Source organism: Psittacula echo (assembly GCF_963264785.1).
Source record: "Psittacula echo genome assembly, chromosome: 20".
Taxonomy (NCBI): Eukaryota; Metazoa; Chordata; class Aves; order Psittaciformes; family Psittacidae; genus Psittacula; species Psittacula echo.
Window position 1 is genome coordinate 2,818,141 of NC_137756.1, and position 23,574 is coordinate 2,841,714.

General features: G+C 36.4%; 1 protein-coding gene across 1 annotated transcript in view; it reads left to right on the forward strand.

Moving 5' to 3' along the window:
* SPAG16 (sperm associated antigen 16) overlaps nucleotides 1–23,574 on the forward strand; it is a gene marked incomplete at both ends in the record, with an annotated part of 443,494 nt that overhangs the window by 18,004 nt on the left and 401,916 nt on the right. Inside the window, 6 exons of the mRNA XM_080632060.1 lie at nucleotides 4,020–4,147; nucleotides 10,115–10,252; nucleotides 16,420–16,527; nucleotides 17,896–18,013; nucleotides 19,365–19,434; nucleotides 20,068–20,154. Coding sequence (XP_080488186.1) covers nucleotides 4,020–4,147; nucleotides 10,115–10,252; nucleotides 16,420–16,527; nucleotides 17,896–18,013; nucleotides 19,365–19,434; nucleotides 20,068–20,154 — 649 coding nt within the window. The remainder of the gene's footprint in view (nucleotides 1–4,019; nucleotides 4,148–10,114; nucleotides 10,253–16,419; nucleotides 16,528–17,895; nucleotides 18,014–19,364; nucleotides 19,435–20,067; nucleotides 20,155–23,574) is intronic.

A 23,574-nucleotide genomic window follows, 5' to 3' on the forward strand; every position in this document is an offset into this window, starting at 1 on the left:
CTGAATATGCTTATTGTTAACCAAGTAGTGGCAATTCTTATGTTATTTAAGGGTAATTGAAGTTATGTCTGTGTGAGTTGACATACAAATAAGAAGCAAGACAAGGAAGAATTTTTTTGATCTATTGATCTTTTGACAGTGCTATATTTAAATAATATTTTACCTCCTTTTTTGCTGAACTTTGAGGAAACAATATCTATCCCATTTAATCAACCTGAAGAAAGTGTTACCTTTCGTTAAAACAAGAGAAGAACATGTATGCTGAAACTCTTTGACTTGTGCTTATGCTAGTAGATGTCTGGCTTCTTGCTTCTTGACTCATTTTTCAGGAGGAGAGCTCATTTTTTTTGTAGTTTTGAAGCTGAAATATTGTTTTCAGCCTTTAGACAGAAAGACATGAATAGAAAAATGTTTTAATACACTAGGTAGTTCTTTGACAGCTTTCATAACAAGTTACTGTATATTTTGTGAGGCTTGGTGACTAGATTATTTGATGCTAACTCACTGGAAAAATGTAGTGCTGCAGCAAATGTTTTTGGTGACCCAAGTTAGAAGCACTATTTCCTGTGAATTAATATTGACTCAACATCCAACTCTGAGCTAAGAAGCACAGTAGAAGACTGTCTTCTTCACACAGTAAATAAGTGGTACACTTTTTCAAGTATTACCTTCTAATCATGGCTGAAACAGGTTAAATTAGGTAATAATCATATCTTGGAGTAGCTACTCTGGGATAAACAGTTTTAAGTGATTGTGTATATATGCTGTTCATAGTAACTTGTATATCTAATGCTATATTAAAGATTGCATTTCAATACCAGATGCAAATCTTTACGGAAATTATATAGAGAAGGCACAGATAAAGTGATTAGCCAAAAATATTTAACTGATTTTCCAAATGCAGATAATATATTCAGAGTTTCTAAACTGAGTGATTAGTTTCTTTTACACTCTATGAAAAGGTCAAGTGTAACCAGGAAAATCTAAGAAAGAAGCTTATTTTCAAACTTTCTTCTGAAAGTAATTAGCCCTAATTACTAAATGAAGGACAGCAAGCATAAGCAAAGGAGAGGTGGTGCTGTTCACCTTTAAAAAAGAAATTGGTGTGTAGGAATCAAAGCTATGTTTTGAAAGGGATATTTGAGGCATGTTTTCTTGATCTTTGCATGCATGCAGTGGAACTACTGGTCATAAAGGAGTTTGAGGCTCCCTCAACAATTACAGTTCATATTTTTGTTTGAATCCCAACAAGGAAATGAGAGTGGTGGAGCTCTAATCTCTAAATACCATTTCCCCCTAGTCTGATGATGAAATAGCAGCTGATTGCAAATACAGCTGTGCTGGGCAATGCACACTTTGTATAGCCTGCTTTTCATGTTCTAGTCATCATTTGTCCTTAGTCACAACTCCTGATTTTTCCTTTCTTTTGAGACATCGCAAAGTAATACAAATTTTGAACACAAGCAGCAGGATATTTTGCTTGTGAAAGAAAATCATCAGCTGATAGTGACCCTAGGAAAAGGGTACAGAACTTCCGGAAAACAACACATGAAAGCAAGCTGGCTGAAATACTTTGTCCAGTAGATACAGCTGTTCCGCTTCCATTCCAGGATCTTTATTTTCTTAGTATCCCAAATGGTGATGTGAAGTTACATTGTCCTTCGTTAACTTTGTTTGTAATGTAGGTTTGATCTTTTTTATTTGTTTGAGCATGTTACAAATCCATGAATTCCTTTCTTGCATTCTTTTTAGTTTAAGTTTAACAAGAATGTACTTGGTTTACAGTTAAATTGTCTTTTCCTAAATAGGTCAATAGATATGAAAAACTACTGTTATGCTATTCTGTGGGTAGTCATCCAAGATTACAATTAAAGCAAGTGGTTAGTTAGCCTAATATCTCTCACAAAGTCTGTGGAAGAGCTAGGAATATAGTTCTGGTTTCCTGAGGCCCTGTTCCAATGCTATGTCTGTTAGACTGCATTCATTTTCCCCTGTATTGTTCGCAGCTTGAGCTTTGGTTCCTGACATGATTGTCAGTACTAGCATCTAGCCAATAAATTCTCTTCTGCACAGATGAAATAAATTTCTATCATAATTCCATTTATTAAGGGAATCAAACTGTGTCATTTTTTTCCAAAGGCTGGCTTTATAGATGTGTTTGGGAAACTACGACCAACAATATTAGACATTTGCCTCACTTAGAATAAAGAAAGAAAAGAAGCAAGAAAAGGGATGCAGCTGCATGTCTGCAGATGTACTCTTTTTGGTTCTTGTGTTACCACAATTAGAAAATAGACTTGTCTGATGTACTGCATCTGTACTAATAAAAATATGCTGAATTCTACATTGCGCTTGGCATATTATTCATAATGCAGTGCTACATGGCCTTGATTGTACTTTACAATTCTTCCTGTTTATATTTGCTTTGTTTAAACACAATGTTTTCTGTATGGTACTAAAAGGCTATGAGATTTTTCCAGTGGTTTTATTTTATCGAGAGAAATGCCTTTATCTCCAGGTAATTTATGCAGTCATGTTGGTAGGGCTCCCACTAAGGACGTGGATAAGCCATAAATGAATGGAGTTATCAAAAATCCCTGGCCTACAGATTCTCTTAGAAATGGTTGGAGGGTAATAATTCATAGTCACAGCTTTAGCATGTCTTGATGACTATCTCACTGGATTTTCTTCAGTTTTGTCAGTGTTGAAAGGAAAAGGAGGTAGGCATGTGTAGAAGCTGTTTCTGCTTCTCGTCTTTACAGTGGTATCTATTTTTAATAATATGTAGAATGTGTTATCATAGAACCTGAGTTTCAGGAGTGCACTAAGTGATGATTGTCAAGCCTCAGATGATTCTGTCACCCTCTCACCAGGAAGCAAGCATGTGTAATGTAGTAGTTCGTCATAGACAATAGCCTGTGTTGTTGAGCAAGTCCACTGTAGCGCTGTGCCCATGTGAAGTTACCAGATGTTAAGACCCTCATATTTAAGTATGTCAAATTGTTGTAATAAGTTTGCATCCTGAATAAATTAAGCAAACCTTTGGCTGCCAAGTTGTGGCAGTGTCTCTCTTCTGGTTATCCTTAAATGCATTTGGGAGGGAGGGGGGACTGGTCTCAGACTGGGTCATATTTTACTTTTTTCATACTTCCTTGCATCTTGAAATCTCTCTAGGAGAGATTAATATCAAACTGTGTGCTGAGTTGGCTGAATGGGATTGAGTGAAGGAAAGAAATTTGCATTGCGACAGAAAGCTATGAAAGCTCTTTTTTTTTTTTTTTTTTTTTTTTTAATTATTGTTATTTCTGCTCCCCTCTCCGTCTGTGGTAGGATTTCTGTTTTGTTTTGATTCTGCTTTTGGCAACTCTGCTTGACCCGTGAGCTGAACTTATCTGAATAGCTGTCTTATCTTGATGGCACTGAATGAGCTGCATATGAAGCCTCAGTACACCATCTGCATTCTGCTAACACTTGTAGCAGTGTCTGGCAGCTTCATTCACTGCCTGCATAAGGGTGTTGGGAAGAAAAGGGAGAGTTGATCTTTGTGCGACTTCCTAGGAGATCTAATGATGGAGATGCAGTTCTTTCAGTCTCTTCATTGCATGCATTGTTACAAACAGAATATAAGCCATTTTGCCATCACCTTGGAATTTGGCTCTTTTCATTAAATGAAGTGCCGTTTTTTCTCATCAGTAGTTTTGAAGGTTGCTGAAGGGTACAGGAGTGTGAGAACTAATATTTTCTCTCTGGTCATTGACACAGGATCATCCATCAGTTTAAATAGTTCAGGTCCATATCAGATTATGGCAGGTTCAATATACTTGCTTAAATCGGGTGATTTTTGAATTATTTCTCTATAACCTTTTACAGTCCTTGACATTAGAAGGAACATTGATTACAAAGGAAGCATACAGCTTTACTCCAGTAGATTTGTGACTTAAGATGACTTCAGAAATAGAAGATATTAAAATTAAATTTCTCCTTTATGATTAATAATAATTACCAAATTTCAATTTCAGGCTTTGCAATCAGTTCTGACCTCTGAGAAATCAGTTTCTGAAATACCTGAAACAATGAATGACTTCTTCTGCAATTTCCTGGTCAGATTGGGAATGTCCAGAACCCTTGACTGCTTTCAAACGGAATGGTAAAGTATTTTAAGACTCTGAGAATTATGAAATAGATGCTCAGGATTCAAATATGTCCAGTATTTCAGGATGTATTTCCAGAAAACTCTTTTAATTACAAGTCAATCTTAAACATGTAATGCTTTGCCAAGTGACTATATTGATGTTGAGAATGAGGCTGCAAGCTATTGTTTCAAGGACAGACTTTCAAGAAAGCTTACTTCAGGGAGCTCCTAAACAGGTATCTCTGAAGAACCGGGTGCATTTCATCTAACTGTAGACATTGACAAACCTGAAGTGGTCACCTGAGGCCTCTTTTGTGACCAATGAAGAGAAATACTCTTTTTCAGAATGCAACTCATCTGAGTTGTTTAAGCCGTCTCCTTTAAGACAAATTAATTCAGTTGTATTTTTGTAAGTTAGTTCTGCTCTCCACTGCCTACCAATGAAAATTAAAACCACCTACAGTGCAAAGACTGATCATCATTGGATCTAGTGAGTCCAATACAAAATGACCATGATTTCACTTCAGCAGTGCTGAGAAATCATGCGGCTTTGTTATTTTCTTAGTTTCTAGAACATGAGTGCCTGCTTAAAAACTGAATATATTGTAGTATGCTACAGTATGTGCACTGTAATTGGGTGGATTTGGATATTCATCATAGCTAAGTAGATTTCATCGTTGTAAGTAGAATAATCACAATTTTTGATACTTGGTAATTTTTGGTACGTCAGTCAAAATAATATGGTTGTTTTTTCCCTAAAATTTTAAGTCTTGTAGTAATCAGAAGAGTAAACTCTTGAAGTGTTATTTTTTTCCCTCAGCTTTTATAGATTGCAGGGATCTTGTCCATTGTTGTAAAGAAGTTTAAACGTGCAGCTTTGTCTAAATACTCCACTTTTTCCTCCTTCATATATGGAATCCCACATGATATATACTTTTTCTATAATTCAGTAAGAATGATGTGCCAGGAATGCTGCAGAGCTCAAGAGGAGAACTGAATTATTTTGTAGCAAATGATGACAATTGTCAAAAAATTCTTTTGAAATACTTTACTTAGAGGCTTGCTCTGAATCTGTAAGTTGCATTGGAAAGATTCTGAGAACTGGAAACACCTCTCTTTGAGTTATCTTGTAGTCAGTCTTTAAACATCTTATTTTTTTCTTACAAAGGCCTTGAAGCTTTTAAATTTTCTTAGAAAATGGATTTAATGGGGAGTCATTGCTGTTGTTTGCAAGGCTCTGGTGTTGCTAGTGTAGAGCTCGCCAGTCAGGCGTTGCCTTTGGAATTAATGATGATCAGCTTTTTATAGCATAACAATGCGACTTAAATGACTCCTTAGAGAAGGAGCCCTATACTTCTGTGTTCTTTTTAAACAAAAGAACTGATATGAATAGCATCACGTTTGAAGTCTGAAATTTTTTAGGCTAAAAGGGAATTAATACTAGACAGATATAAATAGCACCTTTTTATGAAACTACAGCTTCCTTTGAAGCACTTAGCCTGAATTTATATCAATGGCAAAATTCAAAGTGCTTTTTAACAGAGCAAGTGCAGGTCTTAGCAAACCCTATCTTGTAAATCCTTAGCTATACATACGTATTTTCTCCATAAGTGATATTTTATTTTCTGCAACATTACAAATAAGCTCATTGTATCAGGTTCTGCTCTTACTGTATCGAGACTTTTTCTGCATTAATACCTTATTTAAAAATGTTTCATGTTGATTTGAAATAGATAACTGACAATATTAATGAAAGTGAGAGCAAATTAGTGTACTCGGGTTCCTCATTATGTATTGGGATGACACACTCTCATGCTGTGGTGATCAAGTCCTAATGGAATTTAAAATGAGAAATTAATTAACAGAGAAAATGTATCAAAAGGCTTGCTTCGAATTAATTGTCTGTCTGAGATCTAAAGGTCACTTTAATTGGACCAAATTATCTGTGTTTACTTCAGAGTTTGAGAAAACATTGTTATTCTCTCCAGCTATATAAAATGTTAGGATTTGATTATGTTTTACTTTAAGCAAAACCCACTCTTTTTCTATGGTGTAATGTGTAATTTCATCACACTTGTCATGATTTTTTTTACTTGTATAGATTTGTTTGCACGTAAACTTTTTCTTCCAGTTATACTTTAGGGAACTAAAAATAAGATTTAAATTATTTTTTAGAATACCTAATTTACCATTAAATTTTCTGTTTGTTTGATATATAGAACTTTATAGTGCTTTAGTTGCTTATTAAACATATTGGATTGGCAGCTTTGAAGTATGAAGTGCAAGGGCTGATCAACTGTAAATTCATGCATCTGACAGACCATTCCTCCTAATCCCAGAGAGCTCACTGCTGCTGACAGCATGTTGCCAATCTGATGAACAGATGAATCATTTGCTGTTCTCACATATGCACAAAGTTATCACTGTGATTAGTTAGTATACTCATCGGACTGGTATCTCTAAGTGTTCTTGGAGACCTGGCAGTGTTTCAGCTCAGGAGTAAAAGGATTGTTGCAGACTGATTACAGAAATGTGATTTGAAAATTCTTTTCTATTTGATGTGACTAAATGTAGATGACCAAGCAAGGTTAAAAGCTATGTTTATCTTCTTGTGTGCCTTGCAAAAATCACCTGGGTTGTGCATAACAGGGCACATGCAACAAAGCTACTATGTCTGCTCTGAGCATAAAGGGTAAACTCGTTACAGAAAAATTCCTTTTTGCAGATTGAAGAAAATGGGTATAGGCTGTGATCATCCATGTTGCAACTCTCTGAAGACAGTGGAAACAATCTGCTTATTCCAGGCATGCCTAAGCTGTGTCTGCTCTCTGCCCTCTTTGGCCTGGAAATCATACGGTTACATTAATATATGTTGTTGCTCTGAGTTCGTAAATCCCAAGAGAAACAAGGGTTATCAGTTTCAGGACAGCATCAAACTAAAATATACTCAGTTTTTGTATTAGAACTGGCTCAGAACACAAGTGAAGTAATTGCAAGTTTGATTTGCAAAAGACCATCTGGACATACCTACCTTCTTCACTGCATAACTCGATAATAGAGATTTCCTACTTACACACTGTAATGGATTGGAGGAGTACACTAGGGCAAAAAGGTGCTTTATTTTTCTGCTGTCATTTCTTTCTTAGCCTTCTGTTGAAATGGTTTAAGACATTATCAGTTGGAATGATAACCTTCAGTAAGAAGTTCTTGTAAAACCTAAAATTTGAAATTTTAATCCCTGAATGCATCTCTAGGTGAGTTATCCCTTAAGAAAGAACTGTTCTGTGCTACCTATCAGTTTAATGCAGGATCTCTGCAACCTGATTCCTTTAAACTCTTACAACCTTGAATTCAGTGTAATGTATATATAGAGTAGCAATGTGTTGGTTTTAATCAGTCTGCACTGGGCTTGATCATAAAATCATAGTTGATGTTAGGTTTCCAGATTCTTGCTTAATTTTAGATAGTGATTCAAGAATAATTACTCATTTCTGAAAAGCTTAGGAAAATACCTGTGTGTGCATGAAACTAACTAATGTAATTTGCATCCCAGTACCCTTCTGTAATGGAAAGAAGTGAGAACAAAAGCTATTTGGCAGTCAGCTAGATATGTAGGAGTTCTAGAAGTTTTACAGGACTAGGTTGATGAAAGATAATGAGATTTCACAATGCAGTTTTGTTGCGGGGTTTTCTGCTCCATGTCAGCTTACATGCACAAAAGCCTTCATTTTTAGTACTGTTTTTAGACAAGGGCATAGTGAATTTATTGGCATTAATTGTATTTCATTAAAATTGTCTTTCAGAGTTCTTAGCTCTGCTGGAGGCTAAATTCATCAATTATCCATGTCTGATGTGTCTTCGTGTAGAAGTGTAATGGTTTTCATGACGTGCAGTTAGGTCATTCAGTTGAGAATTTTTTTCTGGCAAATAAAGGAATATGTAGAGCTGTGATAATTTGTGATGAAAAGTGCCCTTATTTTACAATATTTCTAACAGGAATTGTACCTGCTCATCAGTCAATATTTACTGGGTGGGAAAGACTAAGCTTCTTTTAGTGTTAAAGCCTTGCCACTGTGATTTGCTTAGGAAAACAAAGTGATGCTAGAAAGAATTTTGCTTTGGATGTGTTCAGTTTAACTTTTGAAAAATCTTTCATTTACTGGTGGTGACTGTGAGTGACAGCTTAATTCATAGGGCTGAGCATTCCTAGAAGTGTCCAGAGGCTGCAAATGAGTATCTGACTATAATTGGATGCAATTTGGATTTGAGAGCTACTAACATGCCCCCCCTGCCTTTTTTTTTTTTTTTTTTTTTTTTTTTGAGGATGTTAGGTAAAAGTTGCTTGTTGAGTAAGAATCATAGAATAGTTAGGGTGGGAAAGGACCTAAAGATCATCTACTTCCAACCCCCCTGCCATGGGTAGGGACACCTCACACTAAACCACCCAAGGCTCTGTCCAACCTGGTCTTGAACACCCCCAGAGGTGGAGCCTTCACAACTTCCCTGGGCAACCCATTTCAGTGCCTCACCACCCACTCAGTAAAGAACTTCCTCCTTGTATCCAATCTAAACTTCCACTGTTTAAATTTTAATCCATTACCCCTTGTCCTATCACTACAGTCCCTAATGAAGAGTCCTTCCCCAGCATCCTTGTAGGCCCCCTTCAGATGCTGAAAGACTGCTCTGAGGTCTCCATGCAGCCTTCTCTTCTCCAGGCTGAACAGTCCAAACTTTCTCAGCCTGTCTTCATACAGGAGGTGCTCCAGCCCCTGATCATCCTCGTGGCCTCCTCTGGACTTGTTCCAACAGTTCCATGTCCTTTTTATGTTGAGGACACCAGAACTGCACACAATACTCCAAGTGAGGTCTCACAAGAGCAGAGCAGAGGGGCAGGATCATCTTCTTCAACCTGCTGGTCACACTTCTTTTGATGCAGCCCAGGATCCCTTATTCTTATATCACTTATAATGATTCCTTGCATAAGCAGGGTTCTGCAGAAGCTTTTATTTTGTGTAGTACCTGTCAACTTTTTTTTTTTTTTTTGGATTAAATTTAGCTTCCCTGAATCTTTTCTGACATCACTGCTTTCTTTTTGCATAGAAGATATTCAGATATTTTCAATTGCTCTATAGTTAAATGCCTTTAAAATAAGCCTAATATGAATAGTGTTAATGCTTATATCCTTTTTACTGCCAGTTAGAGTATTCTTAGCTTTCATTGACATCCTACTGAAAGATGGATAGTCCTAAAAGATATGAGACTGAGTAGGCTTCATTGCAGGAGCTATAGATATTCCTAGGTTGCTACACAGCATTACATGCTGCTCCGGATTCAACTTTTACTTCTCAAAAGGCAAGTTAGTCTGTACACATATTTAACTGGAGTATCCTTCAGGCTTCTACATCACAGAATCCTGTTTTCATGTGGGCTGGTAAAATAGGTAAATATTGGTAAAGAGAATTTAATGAGAGGGCAACATAAGTAAACAGGAAGGAATGAAGAAAATTTCCCCAGGTGAGCTCTGTATTCTATGCTGAAGATAGCTCATAGACTCATTCATTCAGGTAATCTGCAGCTTTGCCATTTTACTTGAGTCCTCAAAAAATGAACTTGCATGTAAAAGCACTCTGAATATATACAAATGTTATTTGAACAAGAATATTTTTTTCCTGTCTTCTGTTTAAGCTGTTTGGAAGAAAGGAAGGCAAAGAGCAATTGTGTAACCTTAAGTATTGTTATGCATAACATGTCTTTAGATTATTGTGAACTGTAATGCATTTTAGAATGAAAAGTAGTAAAATAGAACAGCGTGGTGCAATAGTACTGTTGTAATTGTTAATGATCATAGAATGTAAAGGCCTTGAGATGATAAATATCTTTGTAATTCTAGTTTAGGTAAATGCTAGTATGAGAGGGGAGGCATCAGTGAAGTGAGAAAAAAAGGAAACATGGAATATAATATCTCTGTTTCTTTTCTACTAGGTATGAACTTGTACAGAGAGGCGTGCTCACAGCCAAAGACATTGAATTGGTTCCAACTGTGTATACCCACAACCAGCAACTTCAGGCTGAAAACATGCATTTGAAGAAAGATCTGGAAAACTATAAACATGCTGCAAAGTATGTTATTTGCTCTTGCTGACACTTTGATATACAGTAGTAAATGGCCACATAAGGTAAACCTGAGTTCTGAACAGAAATAATAAGTTCCTGTTTGTTCTGCTGGCTGCACATGTTTTTACATCTAGGTGCCACTTATGATTAAAGTTTCTCTGAGCTCTATTAGAAACCTAAAATCTCTATTTCTTTGTGTTTACTGAGCTATAGAAAATAATTTTCAATATTCAGTAATCACAGCAAACTACTGCTAAGAATCATGAGAGTATAATATGTAGAACTAAAAAATAAACACTTATGTGAATTTTGTATTAAAATACAGGACTATAAATTACAGCTACTTCAAACTATTAATATAGGAAAAAAATCCCTTATGCATTTATTCATTTTTTTAATTGCAAAAAAATCTCATCTCTCTGGTCCTGGTGGTAAATGATATGTCAGTGCAAATTACCATTGTTGGTTATACCTGTGTGTGCATTGTAGTATTTGATTTTACAAGTCAGTTTTACTTCAGTGATAATAGAGTTAAAATATTTAATCTATGTGTTGGAGAGGTGCAATAGTGAACTACATGTGACATAGCCTTTTCTGAAGAGTGGTACATCTGCATACGTATGTGTTCATTGAGAATTTACCCTGAGACTGAATTATGTGCTCAGTTCAGTTTTGGCAGTGCATAGTTTTAAAATATAGAGCTGTAAAAAATTACCTTCATCTCCTTGATTTTTCCTCAAGATTGCCCAACCTACTGATTTTCATTTAGATTGTTCCTTTATATGAAAATAGCTACTCAGATGTTAAATAATCATTGCTGCTGATAATAATGATGGTCAGATTATTTTCCAATGCTAATGATTTATTACTGTTTAACTTACTAAATTAATTTACCATAGTTTAATAGTTAAAGAAACAGCTTTAATAATTAAGTCAAGTATTGTGTAGTCTAAATATACTGCTGTCATGGTTTAAGCCCAGCCAGCAACTCAGAACCACGCAGCCTCTCACTCGATCCCCTCTTTTTTTCCTCACCCCACTGCCAGAGGGATGAGGAGAATTGAAAGAATGTAACTCCCATGGGTTGAGATAAGAACAGTCCAGTAATTAAGGTGCTACCACCAATTAGTAATGATGATAAGGGAAATAACAAGGGGAGAGAATACAGTTGCTCACCACCTGCCAACTGATACCAAGCCCAACCGAGCAGCGGTCTGGGCCTTCTGGACAACTCCCCCCAGTCTATATACTGAGCATGATGTGCTGTGGTATGGAATGCTCCTTTGACTAGTTTGGATCAAGTGTCCTGTCTCTGCTTCTTCCCGGCTTCCCCTTCTTGCTGGCAGAGCATGAGACTCAGAAAGTCCTTGGTCAGAGTAAACATTACTGAGCAGCAACTAAAAACATCGGTGTTGTCAGCATTGTTCCCAGGCTGAAAAGTCAAAATCACAGCACTGCATCAGCTACTAAGAAGGAGAAAAATGACTGCTACTGCTGAACCCAGGACAACTGTTGCACTGGGAGATGGGCCATATAGAGAACATATTTTTTTTTTTTTTTTTTAATCTGCAGCTTCTTTGGACAATGAATAGTTAGGGATTGTGTTTCTCGTTGGAGTGGGAGAGAAAGAAGCAGTAATGTATAGTAAAAGAAGAAAAGATAAGGATCTGGCCCTTCTGAAATTTAATCTTGTCAAGAGTAATTTTAACAGGCTTTCCTTCCTCACCCTTCTTTTTTACGTTTTTTATGAAGCAGAACTTGCTATATCAAGGTAATCTGAGTGGATTATGACTTGGTAAGAGTTTTCCTGGCTATATTGTGTTGCTACATGATTAAAACCATAAAGCTCAAGACCATTTCACTGAGATTATGAATGAGTTGGGTTTTTCCCATGTCTGTTTACTCTTCAAGATGCCAGAAGATATTTGGTAGCAGATGTCTAGTTAAAAGGCTGAAAGATGATATGATAATGTGCAGCAGGAAGAAAGCAGGAGAGGGAAAAGACATTGCCAATATGATAGGTTCCTACAGGCTATCTGTTAAATAAAACTCCTAACATTCACTAGAGTGAATTATGCTAAAAAAAAAAAAAAAACAACAAACAAAACCAAAACAGAACAATCCACGCATTGACACTGTGCCCTATTTCATTTATGAAACCTAAAATAGTAATGCTCTGATGGTAAATGAGTCATGTCATCCGTTTGGTATTCCAGAGAGGGCAGTGAGATGTGCGGCAATTTGTATGACAGATTAGAACTGAGTAAATTCTGTTCATGGGCATTCACTGTTAAATATGGCACTTATTCTGTATGTGCCTTGTTAAAACACTTATTAAAATTAGCCCTCCTTTATTCATTTGTAGGGAGAGCTTTATTTTCGGTCTTCCTCCTAATATTAGAATGGAATATATGTAGATGTGAAACTTCATTTGTGCTGATGGTCACTACTTCAGTTTTCCTACCTTGTTTTTTCAACATTTAATTGATGCTAATGTTTAAAGTTCAGCACTTCTGTGACATTTATTTCACTTGGGTTTGTGTTTTGGGTTTGGTTTTGGGTTTTTGGGTGTTTTGTTGTTGGTTTTTTGTTGTTTTTTTTTTTTTTTAGTAATTTATGAATAAAAGCAGTAAATGAGTTTGTAAAATGGAGCATTTCTGCTGTATGTATCTTGAGTTACAGTGTTCCTTTGTGTCTTTGGAAAAACCCTGTCCTGTACTAAACCCGTTTACTGTAGCGAATGTTGTTCATACATTCAGTAGTGGAATTGGTACCCTTACTATGGTAAAGTAAGTATTCCAGCAGGAGCCAAAATTATCTGGAGAACAGTTAGTTTTCAGGCATTGAGAGAGAATTCATTACCTTAAACTGAAAACAGACTGCACTGAAGATGTTGATTTGACTGGTTGGAAACCAAGGAGTTGTAGGCAAAGAAAGTTGCTCTGTGGATTAGTCAGAAAGCTTTGGTTGAGATACAGTGCCATGAAGTGTATTTGAAGATTTTAATTATACTTGGTGTTTCTGAGCTTGGCATTCTTGAGAGCTGTCTTACAGAAAAGAGATGTTACTTGGGACCTTGGCGGTATGGGGGCCCGGAATAAATGACTGTAAACCAATTAACTCATGGTTTAATGCTTAGCAATTGGTGGAAGAGATTCAGTGTTTAAAAGCTAACTGTAACTGTATTTTGGGTATTTTAATATAGTATTTACATGATTGCATGGCAAGCAGGCAGGCTAATAGAGTTGATTGCTGGCTGCTGTTTACATTTCACTATTTAAAGAGAAAATCATTGTCAGGTTTGCTTCTTGTATGCAGTAGGTATGTGTTTTTCATAGGTTGTCCAATGTCTGAAGGCATCTTGCGATGTAACAAAATCCCTGGATGCATACAATAAAAGAAATATTAGCATAATTCTTCTACTCCAAAGCTAGTGATAGTTATTACTTTAAAGTTTAGATATGCTACTAATCTTTATTTAGATGATTTCAAAAACCAAACATTGTGTTGTGATAGAAATCAAAACTATAATTTTACCTTAGTTTGCCCTGTGACAGGAGTTAGAATATACCTTAAGTGTACCCCCTTTCTCTTTCTTTTATCTTGAAGGCTACAGCTAAGCCCTGATTGATTGGTAAGGGATGTTATCTCTAATGGAAGCATAGCTATTCTTTCCAATATGCAAGAAAAATTTGAAAATGGTTTTGAAAATTTTTAACTCTTACAGGAGACTAGTTAATTTTAGTTCATTGTCTCCTATGATTTGTATTTTAATATCCTAGTAATATTTGCTAGAGTTGAATAATAATAGATTGTCATTTCATAGGAATGTTAAATTCTGCCTGTGTGATGAATTGAAATAGCTCGAGTCCCATCCATTTTTGGTGTTTTCCTGTGACCAGACCCTTTGTATTGCCATTGTATTTAAACGTGTCAGTGACAACATAATGGTATATCAGGTTTAAGATGGTGTTAATCACTAGGACTGCTATCTGTGCTATTTATAAGTTAATGATTTAGGTATTAGGTAGACAGAAGGAAAACTGTGCACAGCTTTTCTGTGAGGTTTGTAACTGAGTTCACAAACATCAGTTATGAAGACTAAACACTTGCGAGTATCTTTCTGTCCTGATTTTTGGAAGCATGCTCACAAATATACACCTAGTTTACAGCCACAGCAATAAAAAAAGCAATCCTGGAAATCATGTTTATTATTACTGTTAGTGCTATTGCCAGCAATAAAATCCTCAGCTGATCTCCTATTTCTGTGCTAAAATCTAACTATTCCTGCACATATTTCTCTGCTTACACCATGAAAAAAATAAAGTGCACTCTTCTTGTATTGTGTGCCATGTGTAAATATATCTGTTTAATTATAGGATACATTTAGCATGCTTGCTGCTAAATGCTATATAAATTAGAGTAAAAGCAAGAGTATGTTTTCTAAACTTGTAGCCCTAAAATTTTAATGAAGACAACTTACAGCATCTTGGAATAAAGTCCCACCTAAACTCAGTGGGAACCAGGCACGTCACTCACCTTTGAAAACCCCTATTTGGATTTATTGGATCCTGTCCTTTTTTGCTATTTTTATGAAACTGCTTGCTTGAGAAAAGTTTAACTGGAGAGACCTGCAGTCTTTGACATATATATGAAGTAAAAGAAATGTATTTTGGCTTGGCTATGGCAGTAGCAACATCTTTTTCCTCTTAAAACAAGCCGTCTGCTCTAGCTCTGAAGGGGCAGGTTTTGTGTTGGAGATACTGTGGCAAGTCAGATTTTTGTGAGTAGTGTCATGATGGAGTTGTTTCACAGAATTGTCCTGAGACTACAGATTCATTTACCTCTCAAATGTTTCACTGTTCCAAGGGACTTGAGCAGAATCATTGATCTGTAATTTGTATCCCAAAACCAACAGTTCCTCTGTTTCACAGCATTTGTGCCATGCCCACAGCTCCTTTGAGCTGTTCACAGTGTTACTGCAGGGGCAGCCCTGCCTGTTTTTATTTCACTGCCAGCTATTTCTCTGGTGTGACTGATACATAGTGGCATTAATTCACAGTGCTGCTCTTCAGATCTTTCTGATTGTTCCTGCTACAAGCAACAATTCACATATAAATGTACACATACAACTGTGGTAGGTGGTATAAGTAATAAATATAGCAAATGCATATATAGTAAATATAAATTATTTGTGCAGTTAAATATAATACACTGGCAGTTACGAGTCTTCTTCCTGGACCTGTGATTTTGGCATACTCTACTGTCATAGTGGTTTTCCTAACTCTACATCTCCTGTTAGAGAGGAAATGAGCTTTATTTTTGCAAAGAGCAAATATCCAGTTTCTGTGCAAGATAATTTCAGGCTTCCTTTCCAATTAAGCAATTCATCCGGTAATCTTTCCTGCCAAACTGCTGTCAGTAAAGGCAAGGAGAAAATATATGGAATATATACAGAGTATTTTAATTTATGTTTATGGGGCAGAGTATCTCAGGGTGTCCTATGGCTGTGTAGGATGTGCTTAGAGAATAACTGGTTATCAGTATGTTTGCCATTAATTTTGAAATGAGTTCTTTTTGCTTCCTGTTGTCATACAGGGCACACCTGAGGGCAGGCTGCAAACATGATTGAATAGAGCCCAGAACTTTTCTAACACAATTTTTTTGAGAAGCTCTTTAAATACATTATTCTCAAGGCGGGGATAGTTATCCTTCTGTGTGTGTCCTTCTAGCATGTACTGTTATGCTGGCTGTGTATCCAGATGTGATGCAGATATTAGAAAATCCGTATTGCGATACATGTTCCTGTAATGTTTTAAACCCACAAGAAATATGTTGTTTTCTAATCACCTGTGACTTGAATATATACCTCCACAAGAGGCCCATGCTTAAAGTAAGGTTGACCTCAACTCTGAGGTTTATGCTGCCAGAATACTTATGGATTCTGTTTAGAGGAACAAAGGGAAGGTGAAGAGTACCCATGGTTTTGTAGAGCAGCTGTCAGCAAAAAGACGCCAAAAGTACTGGGAAGTATGTGTTCTCCATCACAGGGCATGCTACCAGAAGTTTCATTTTGGTAGTCATGTGCACACCTGAAAATAAATTCTGCATGTATTTGGCATATCTTAATGAGCAATTAATACTTTATTCTTGAATTTTCTATTTGCATATAGCAAAGCAAAAGAGGCTTTCCTAAAAATGCAGAAGGAGCGTGACTTCCATCGAATGCATCATAAGCGAGTGGTCCAGGAGAAAAACAGGCTTATTTGTGACATCAAAAGGTAAAAAATCATTTTAGTTATTATACATGTAGTTTACATATGTACTTTTCAGTTATTACCCGATAATGAGATAACATTGTGAAATTTAAAGTTCTAAAGTAAAGCTAGCTGCAGTTAGCTAGTGTGCTGATAAATAGTCATGCCATCTGACCATTCTACCATGTCTCTTAAACAATTTCTGATGATTTTGTGGTATATTCTTTGTGGTGTGATGCGGTATTAATAAATACATTGTATTTCTAATAATTTGAAATTAAGTGAGATTTTCTTTTAGCCAGGTGTCTTTCCATAAATGTGTAGTGATTTCCGGGTTTAGGGCCTTTGCCTATTTGAAAAGTATTTGTTACTGCACCAAGTTTAGAACCATAGCTGGTATTTTGTGTCTTTTTACATCTTGAACTTCCTACATGAAACTTACTATGTTACTTTGGTTACAAATAAGCCCAAACTAGTCCATTGGTACTGAGTAATTTATTTTATAATATTTAATTCCATAATTCTGTCATTCTGGAGTTCTGTAAGTTTTCTATTAACTGTTTTTCTACTTTGTCTCCATGAGTAGAGATTTTACATTTTTATCTGAAGATCAGTGAGCCAGGTGGCGGAGTTGAGTTTGAAATTTCTTCTTCACACGTGCTTGCCAGCTCATATTTTAAAATAATATTGGGGAGTGGCTTACATCTGCAGCTCCAAACAATTGACAGAATCTTACTGATACTGCTATCAATCAGTGTGTGTAATAGCAGCTACATGTTCTGTATCTTTAACCTTGAAATCCATACATACTAGAGCAAGAGAGCACTATTCACTGACTTATTCTCTGTGTGTCAGCTTTTTGCAGGATGCAGTATTTTTTAAGCTTTTAGTGTCACATGTTTCTCTAGAGAGATTATATATATATCTCTCATTTTAGTTGGTCTGAAGAATTAGTATTTAAATATAATGTGCAGTGAAGAAAAACAGCAATCATGACTGTTTTGTCTCGATAAGAATCTTAGTTGCTCATCAGATAATAGATGTAAATTTTTTCTAATGAAATATCATCCATCAGCAAGAAAACAGTTGTCAACAAAATTAATGTGCAGTATGTGTATGAAGGATTAAAAATAGGTCAAAATTAGGTGGATTCTTTTAAAAGGTAAGACTAAAGAGACTATGAATCCTCTTACTAATCTGAAGCACTCTTGTGGTTTCTTTTCTTGCCATATTCTGGTGGGGTGGTTACCTACTAAATACCTTTGCTGTCTCCTCCATGTTGGCCTTTTGTCACCTTTATTCTTTTATTAGGGATAAGGAAAAAGTTAAACAGACAGAAATCTCTGGTTTAACTCATCTTTGAGGTATCATTTGTCCTCTTCTTTTTCACAGGCTAAAGGCACATTATGCATCATATGAACCAGTGCTCAAGCAGTTGACTGAAAAATACCAGACTGCTCTGAGACAGAAAATGTTAAGTACTTTGGAGAGAGACAGAGCTGTTGGGCAGGTAAACACCACTATGGTAAACACCACTTCTGTAGCTGTAAGGAATGCTTTTGGTTTTTACTTTGGTAAATGCACAGGATATTTCTATTAAAGCAACTCACTTATGCAGTAGTTTGAAGTAGAATATTTTAGTTAGTTTCATGATATTTGGTGAAATGTTAATATTGAAAGTATATAAAAACTTAGTCCCTCAAAGTAGTAGTTCTTAGCCTGTACTTGCTCAGTGCAGCTCTACATGAGTCAGCAATGTGCAAACCCTGTTATACATTCACTGTTTACAGCTTAAGGAAGGGTGTGATATTCCCACAGATTCACATACTTCCATCTGTGCCTTTAGAAATCTCCTATTTATTTTTTCCAGGAATAACTTTCCTAAGTTAGAAAAAAATGCATGAGGATATAGGACAGTTTTTCTGTTTTGTGAGTGGAATAATAGAGTAATATTTTGCTTCTATAATCTTATCTGATGTATAGGTTGGTGTACAAAATACTCTGTTCCTTTAGCAGGAAGTACTGTTAACACAGATAATTTTCTGTTATTCATCCATTCTGTCTTGCACGTCTTTAACCAATAGGTTGTTTGCTTAAAAAAGAGAAGGAAAAAACCTCCCCAGATGCATTGTATTTCAACAGTAGCATCAATTATATGTAGATAACATGAAAGGAATTTACCATGCTTGCGCTGTCTTCTAATCTTCCTCATCTCTCATTGCCTCCTTTCCTCTGCGTATGTTTTAACTCAGGTCACCTGAGGGCTTATTTCTAAAAGACTAAGGATTATATGTTTGAAATTTCAATAAGTAAAATAATATGTCCTATAGGAAGGTTACTGTCTCTATAGAGTTATGCTGCATCACGAGTACAAAAGAGAACAGTTCCAATGCTATGAAATTTCAGGAACATATGTAAGACCTTATGGAACTGTAGGCACTTGGGAACTGTGTGGGTTCTAGAGTGGTGACTTTTTTGGTAACACGTAACACCATATTTTGTGGCATTTTCTTAGAACAAAGCTGTATGTCATATCGTGCCATTAAGTTAAAGGTAAGTGCAGGGATAGCAGTGGCTTAAAGTTGATGATACAGTAAGAGCCCTAATATTCAGCATTGTTTTAGTAGAGCTATGAAAGTATTTTGAGAGATTCTGGATGGTTTGTATTTTGCCACATTGTTTCGCTGGGTCTTGAATTAGGAGTAATGTTTATAACTTGAGACAACAGTTGGAAAATTAAAAAAATGTAGATGGAATTTATTACTTAAATATGCAGGCATAAATGCTGTGTTGTGAACAGACAGTTCAAAAGCAGTGTTTTCATACTGTTTCTTCTTGTTCTCTGCTCTTTTTGAAATTAGGTTACAGATTTGCAAGCCACACTACAAAACTTAGAGCCTGGATGTGCTATTCAGATGCCTGTGACAAAAGGTACAGTATTTCCATCACCAAGCTCAGACTGGTTATGGGTTTTTTGTTGCGATGCATTTCAAAATGTAGTGTAACAGTAACTCAAATACTTGCACATTGTACGTTTGCTCAGCTATCCTGGTGACAGCAGCAATTCTATTATTGCAATATCTATTCTAAAATGTACCCTGTGAGGACAGTGCGACTGTGGATGGCAATATGGCATGTGCGAGTAACTATGGAAGGACCTTGTCCTGTAAATTATTTTGTGTCCGTTTTTGTTATTTTATGTGCTTTTTATTTAATGTGAGTGTTCTTTTTCAGCTCACTCTTAAGCAGCTACGTATGGTGGTCCAGAAACATTCTGAAAATACTGGTGTTACGAAATCCAGGCTCTTATTTTAACACATCTCATTTTTATAGGAGGTTGTGAGAGTTATACAGTACCTGCTGGAATATTTTTATCTGTATGGTGCTGTGCTGCTTCCCTGGATTTTAAATAAATGCATAATTACAAAGTTATTTTTCTAACTCCATCAGAAAAAAAAACCCAACAAAGCACCTCTGGTTTCCTAAGTAAATGAAGCCCAAGCTAGCACATTCTTTGTGCGCATCACTTCCAGTAATAATTTTGAATCTATTTTCCATTTGCAGCAATATTTGACAATGAGACAAATCTCAAAAGAAACCAGGTTTCTAAAAGATTCCTGAAAATAGATGAGATGATGCAAAAGGGAAACAGTGAGCTCTAATCTCTTTGACCAAGACAGTAGTCACATGAGAAGGGAATGTTGTGCCTGCCTTAGTCATGAGCAGAACTGCAATCAGAGGTTGCAGTTTGACATTAGAGAACCTCAAATTTCTCAGCCACATGGGTGACCTGATAGCAAATATTATACAACTTCCAGGTGAAGCATTTGTACAATTAGGAAAATTTTTTTTTTTAAAATACATTTCTTTTGTGATCCCCCTCTGCCTCCAGGGTGTTGGAGGCCTAAACTTCCTTTTGCACTGGTGGTATACCCCAGGTAAAAAGTCACTGAGTTACTCCTGCCTTTGACAGTCCAGCTTCACTGGTTCCCATGTTCATGGACTTAACTCCATTGTATAAATTCCTGTAGAAAAGACAAGGCTGAGAAAGGTAGTAGCTACGTAAATGTTTTTAGTTTCTTTTTGGATTTGTTGTTGAGTGAAGAGGCTTCCAAGCATTTCCTTTTCTATTAAGATGGTTTATTTACTGTTAATGCAGACATTTCAAGTGCTGCCCAGATCTTTGCTACTGCCCACCTGTTATGAGCATAGCACATTCAGTTGAATTTTGTCCTTCAAATTCCATCTGATTTAGATTGAAGCAGTTGGTCTCCGAAATTGTCATGAACTGCTATAATGCACTGGACTGAGATCTGATGATCTGAAGATGCCCCTCATTCTAGCTCAGGTCTTGGTTTCCTTCAGCAGTGGGAGGCTTACATAGCTGACGATTCCCTTGGAACACACCAGACTCATTTTCTAAACATGAAGCATAGCTGCTTTCATTTCTGGGAGAACTTGGAAGGGTTCTTATCCAGTCTATAAACCCAGTCTTATACTCTACCCAGTATAAACTAAGCTATGATTTTATTTTGTATACAAGCAAATGGCTACTAAATAATAACTTCTGAAAATACAGGCTTGAGATGTGTTAATGCAGTGAAATACTGATGTACTGGCAGGAAGGCTCTCTAGTGTTCAGTGTCTTTCTGGTTTTGGATTCTGATGGCTTTTTTTGTATGAGCCTCTTCAGCAAGGCATTTTTCAGGCCCCCAAAATACGTTTCTGTGGCTGTATATTCTGGATATATTCTGCTGTAGTCTTGAAATCTTGTTACAACTAAAGTATAAACCTCTGCTCCTCTTAGGAGCACAGGGCTCATTTTCATTCCACTTCAGATAGGGAGGTAGAAAACAGGGGGTTTTGTTTTGTGTTTGTTTAGAGGAAATAGCATTCAACTTTTCATCATACTCTGGCTTGAGGTTATATAGTGCGGTTTCTTCCCCCATGCTAATGTTTCACAGAATAGATGCCCCATCTGTCTTTTTCATATTGCAAATATTTAAGTTTGTTATTTGAGTGATTCTAAAAACTGTTCTCTGTCTTCTCAGTACTTGTTTATTCTCCAGAAATCTTGAGAGCACTTTATAATACCAAAAAGTGACAGGTAGGGGAGCACTTCATAAATAATAATATATATAAAAAAGTCACTTAATCTCCAACACAAATTAAGCTCATCAGCCACCCATCATCTTGCTTGTACAAGCCTTAATCTGCTGAATACCTTGTGTATCATGAATTAAGGGGTATTTTGGTTAATTTCTTTCTAGTGCTTCATCCTGTAATACTACATAATTTTTATTGCCTTCTGTAAGTCGTGCTCATGTCTCAGTGGGCGAGACTGTCTCTTATTCAGTTACTTTCTGCTGCCTCTTGAAAGTTGACTCTTAAACTCTTATTCCTGAGCCAGTATAAATACAGTCTTCAGAAGCAAGCAGTGCATAGATACTGGAGAAATGTTTCTGCATTTTTCTCTAAAGCTTTTAGTTTGGAAGGAACTAGTAGTGTTGGACTTTCAAATCTCTGCTGCCAGGAAGCCCACAGCTCTGTTTTATTCGGTTGCCATCTCTTCAGGGCTGACTTTAATGCATTAATACAGTGGTACATTTTAGTTAGAAGATAATGAACAATCAGACTGGCAAGTTACCAACTGTCAAAGCAGGATGCCTTTTCTGGCCTGCTGTCTGCTTTCACTGCAGTGCAGACCATGAAGGAATGAGAATGGCCCTGCCTGGCAGCAGGAGAATGCCTGTCATTGCTCCTGCTGTTGCTTCTGTCCCACAATCTGACTTGACTGCAGAACACCTGGAGAGCTGGCTTTGGCTACAGGATGCTGAGAGTGGCTTTTAGATTTGGATTTGCTGAGTTGTTTGAGGTTTTGAATAGTGTCAAGTAGGTTTTGCCCACCCAGTCCTTTGAGTTTGATTTTTGCTTGGGTGTTTTTTGTTGGTTTGTTTTGAGTCATATGTTTTGAGTGCATATTGAAGAACAAAGAGAAGCTTCACAGTATTTACAATGAGTTTGCATTGTAAATTTGTATCTGATTACTAGGTAGAAAAATTAATAGTAGTTCATGTTAATTTTTGGACAACTATTCGGTACTTACTACCGAGGCATTTGACTTAGCAGCTTTAAGCCTGATGCATTTCAGACAATTGAAGAGGGATAGCATTCACAGCACAGAGTATGTAATTTATTTACCAGGGTTTCTTTGCTGTTCCTTAGAGAAAATTTTTCTTTAGGGGTCTTAAAATTTTTTAGAACTTGAAGTTTTTATTTCCTATTTACTTACCTTAATGTTTAAAGTTGATATGTATGATGCTTAATAGTTGGAGAAGAATTAGTTAACAGTTATGATTAGGACCTGGTCATCTTGTAGACTGTTTCTCTGTCCCTGCTGCACTCACTCAGAATCCATCTCTGAAAGAATAGTTGTATTTTGAGTTCAGATTATTTTTAAAAACGATTGGATGCCTTGTGTAAGGTGATTTCCATTAAGAACTGGTTTTGGTTTAAATGTGGTTCTCCTTGATGTGGTAGCAAGATCATACATAGAGGGATCTAACTATCAAAGAGAAATAACTGATTTTTATTTAGGTTATTGGTGTATATTAACAGAACCCTTGTGCCCTTACTCATGGATCAAGGCACAGTGTTAAGTAGTGCTCTGAAAAAAGACCTCTTTTGTCTGATGGAAGAATTAAGCAGTGTTGATTGTGGCTTGCTCCCCTGAGTGGGCGCTGCTATAACATTTGGTTCTAAAAACATGTTCTAAAACTGTTACTTGCTTAGAAAATTTCTTGTATTTTCTAAAAACAACAGCTACTTATTTATTACCCAATTATTTTCTAAAGTTGAACTCAATGCGTTTCTTTACTCATGATTGAGTTAACTCATTGTTAAGACTGTTAACTGTGCTTTTCCTTCCCTTGATCTGATGTAATTGCTGTTAGAAAGTCATGCAAAAAGAAATTTAAAATGCACCAGCTAATGTATTTAAGCCTGCTTGTCCCCATTCCTTCTACAATGCCATCAGAATATAAAATATATATACACAAGCTGTTGACTTCT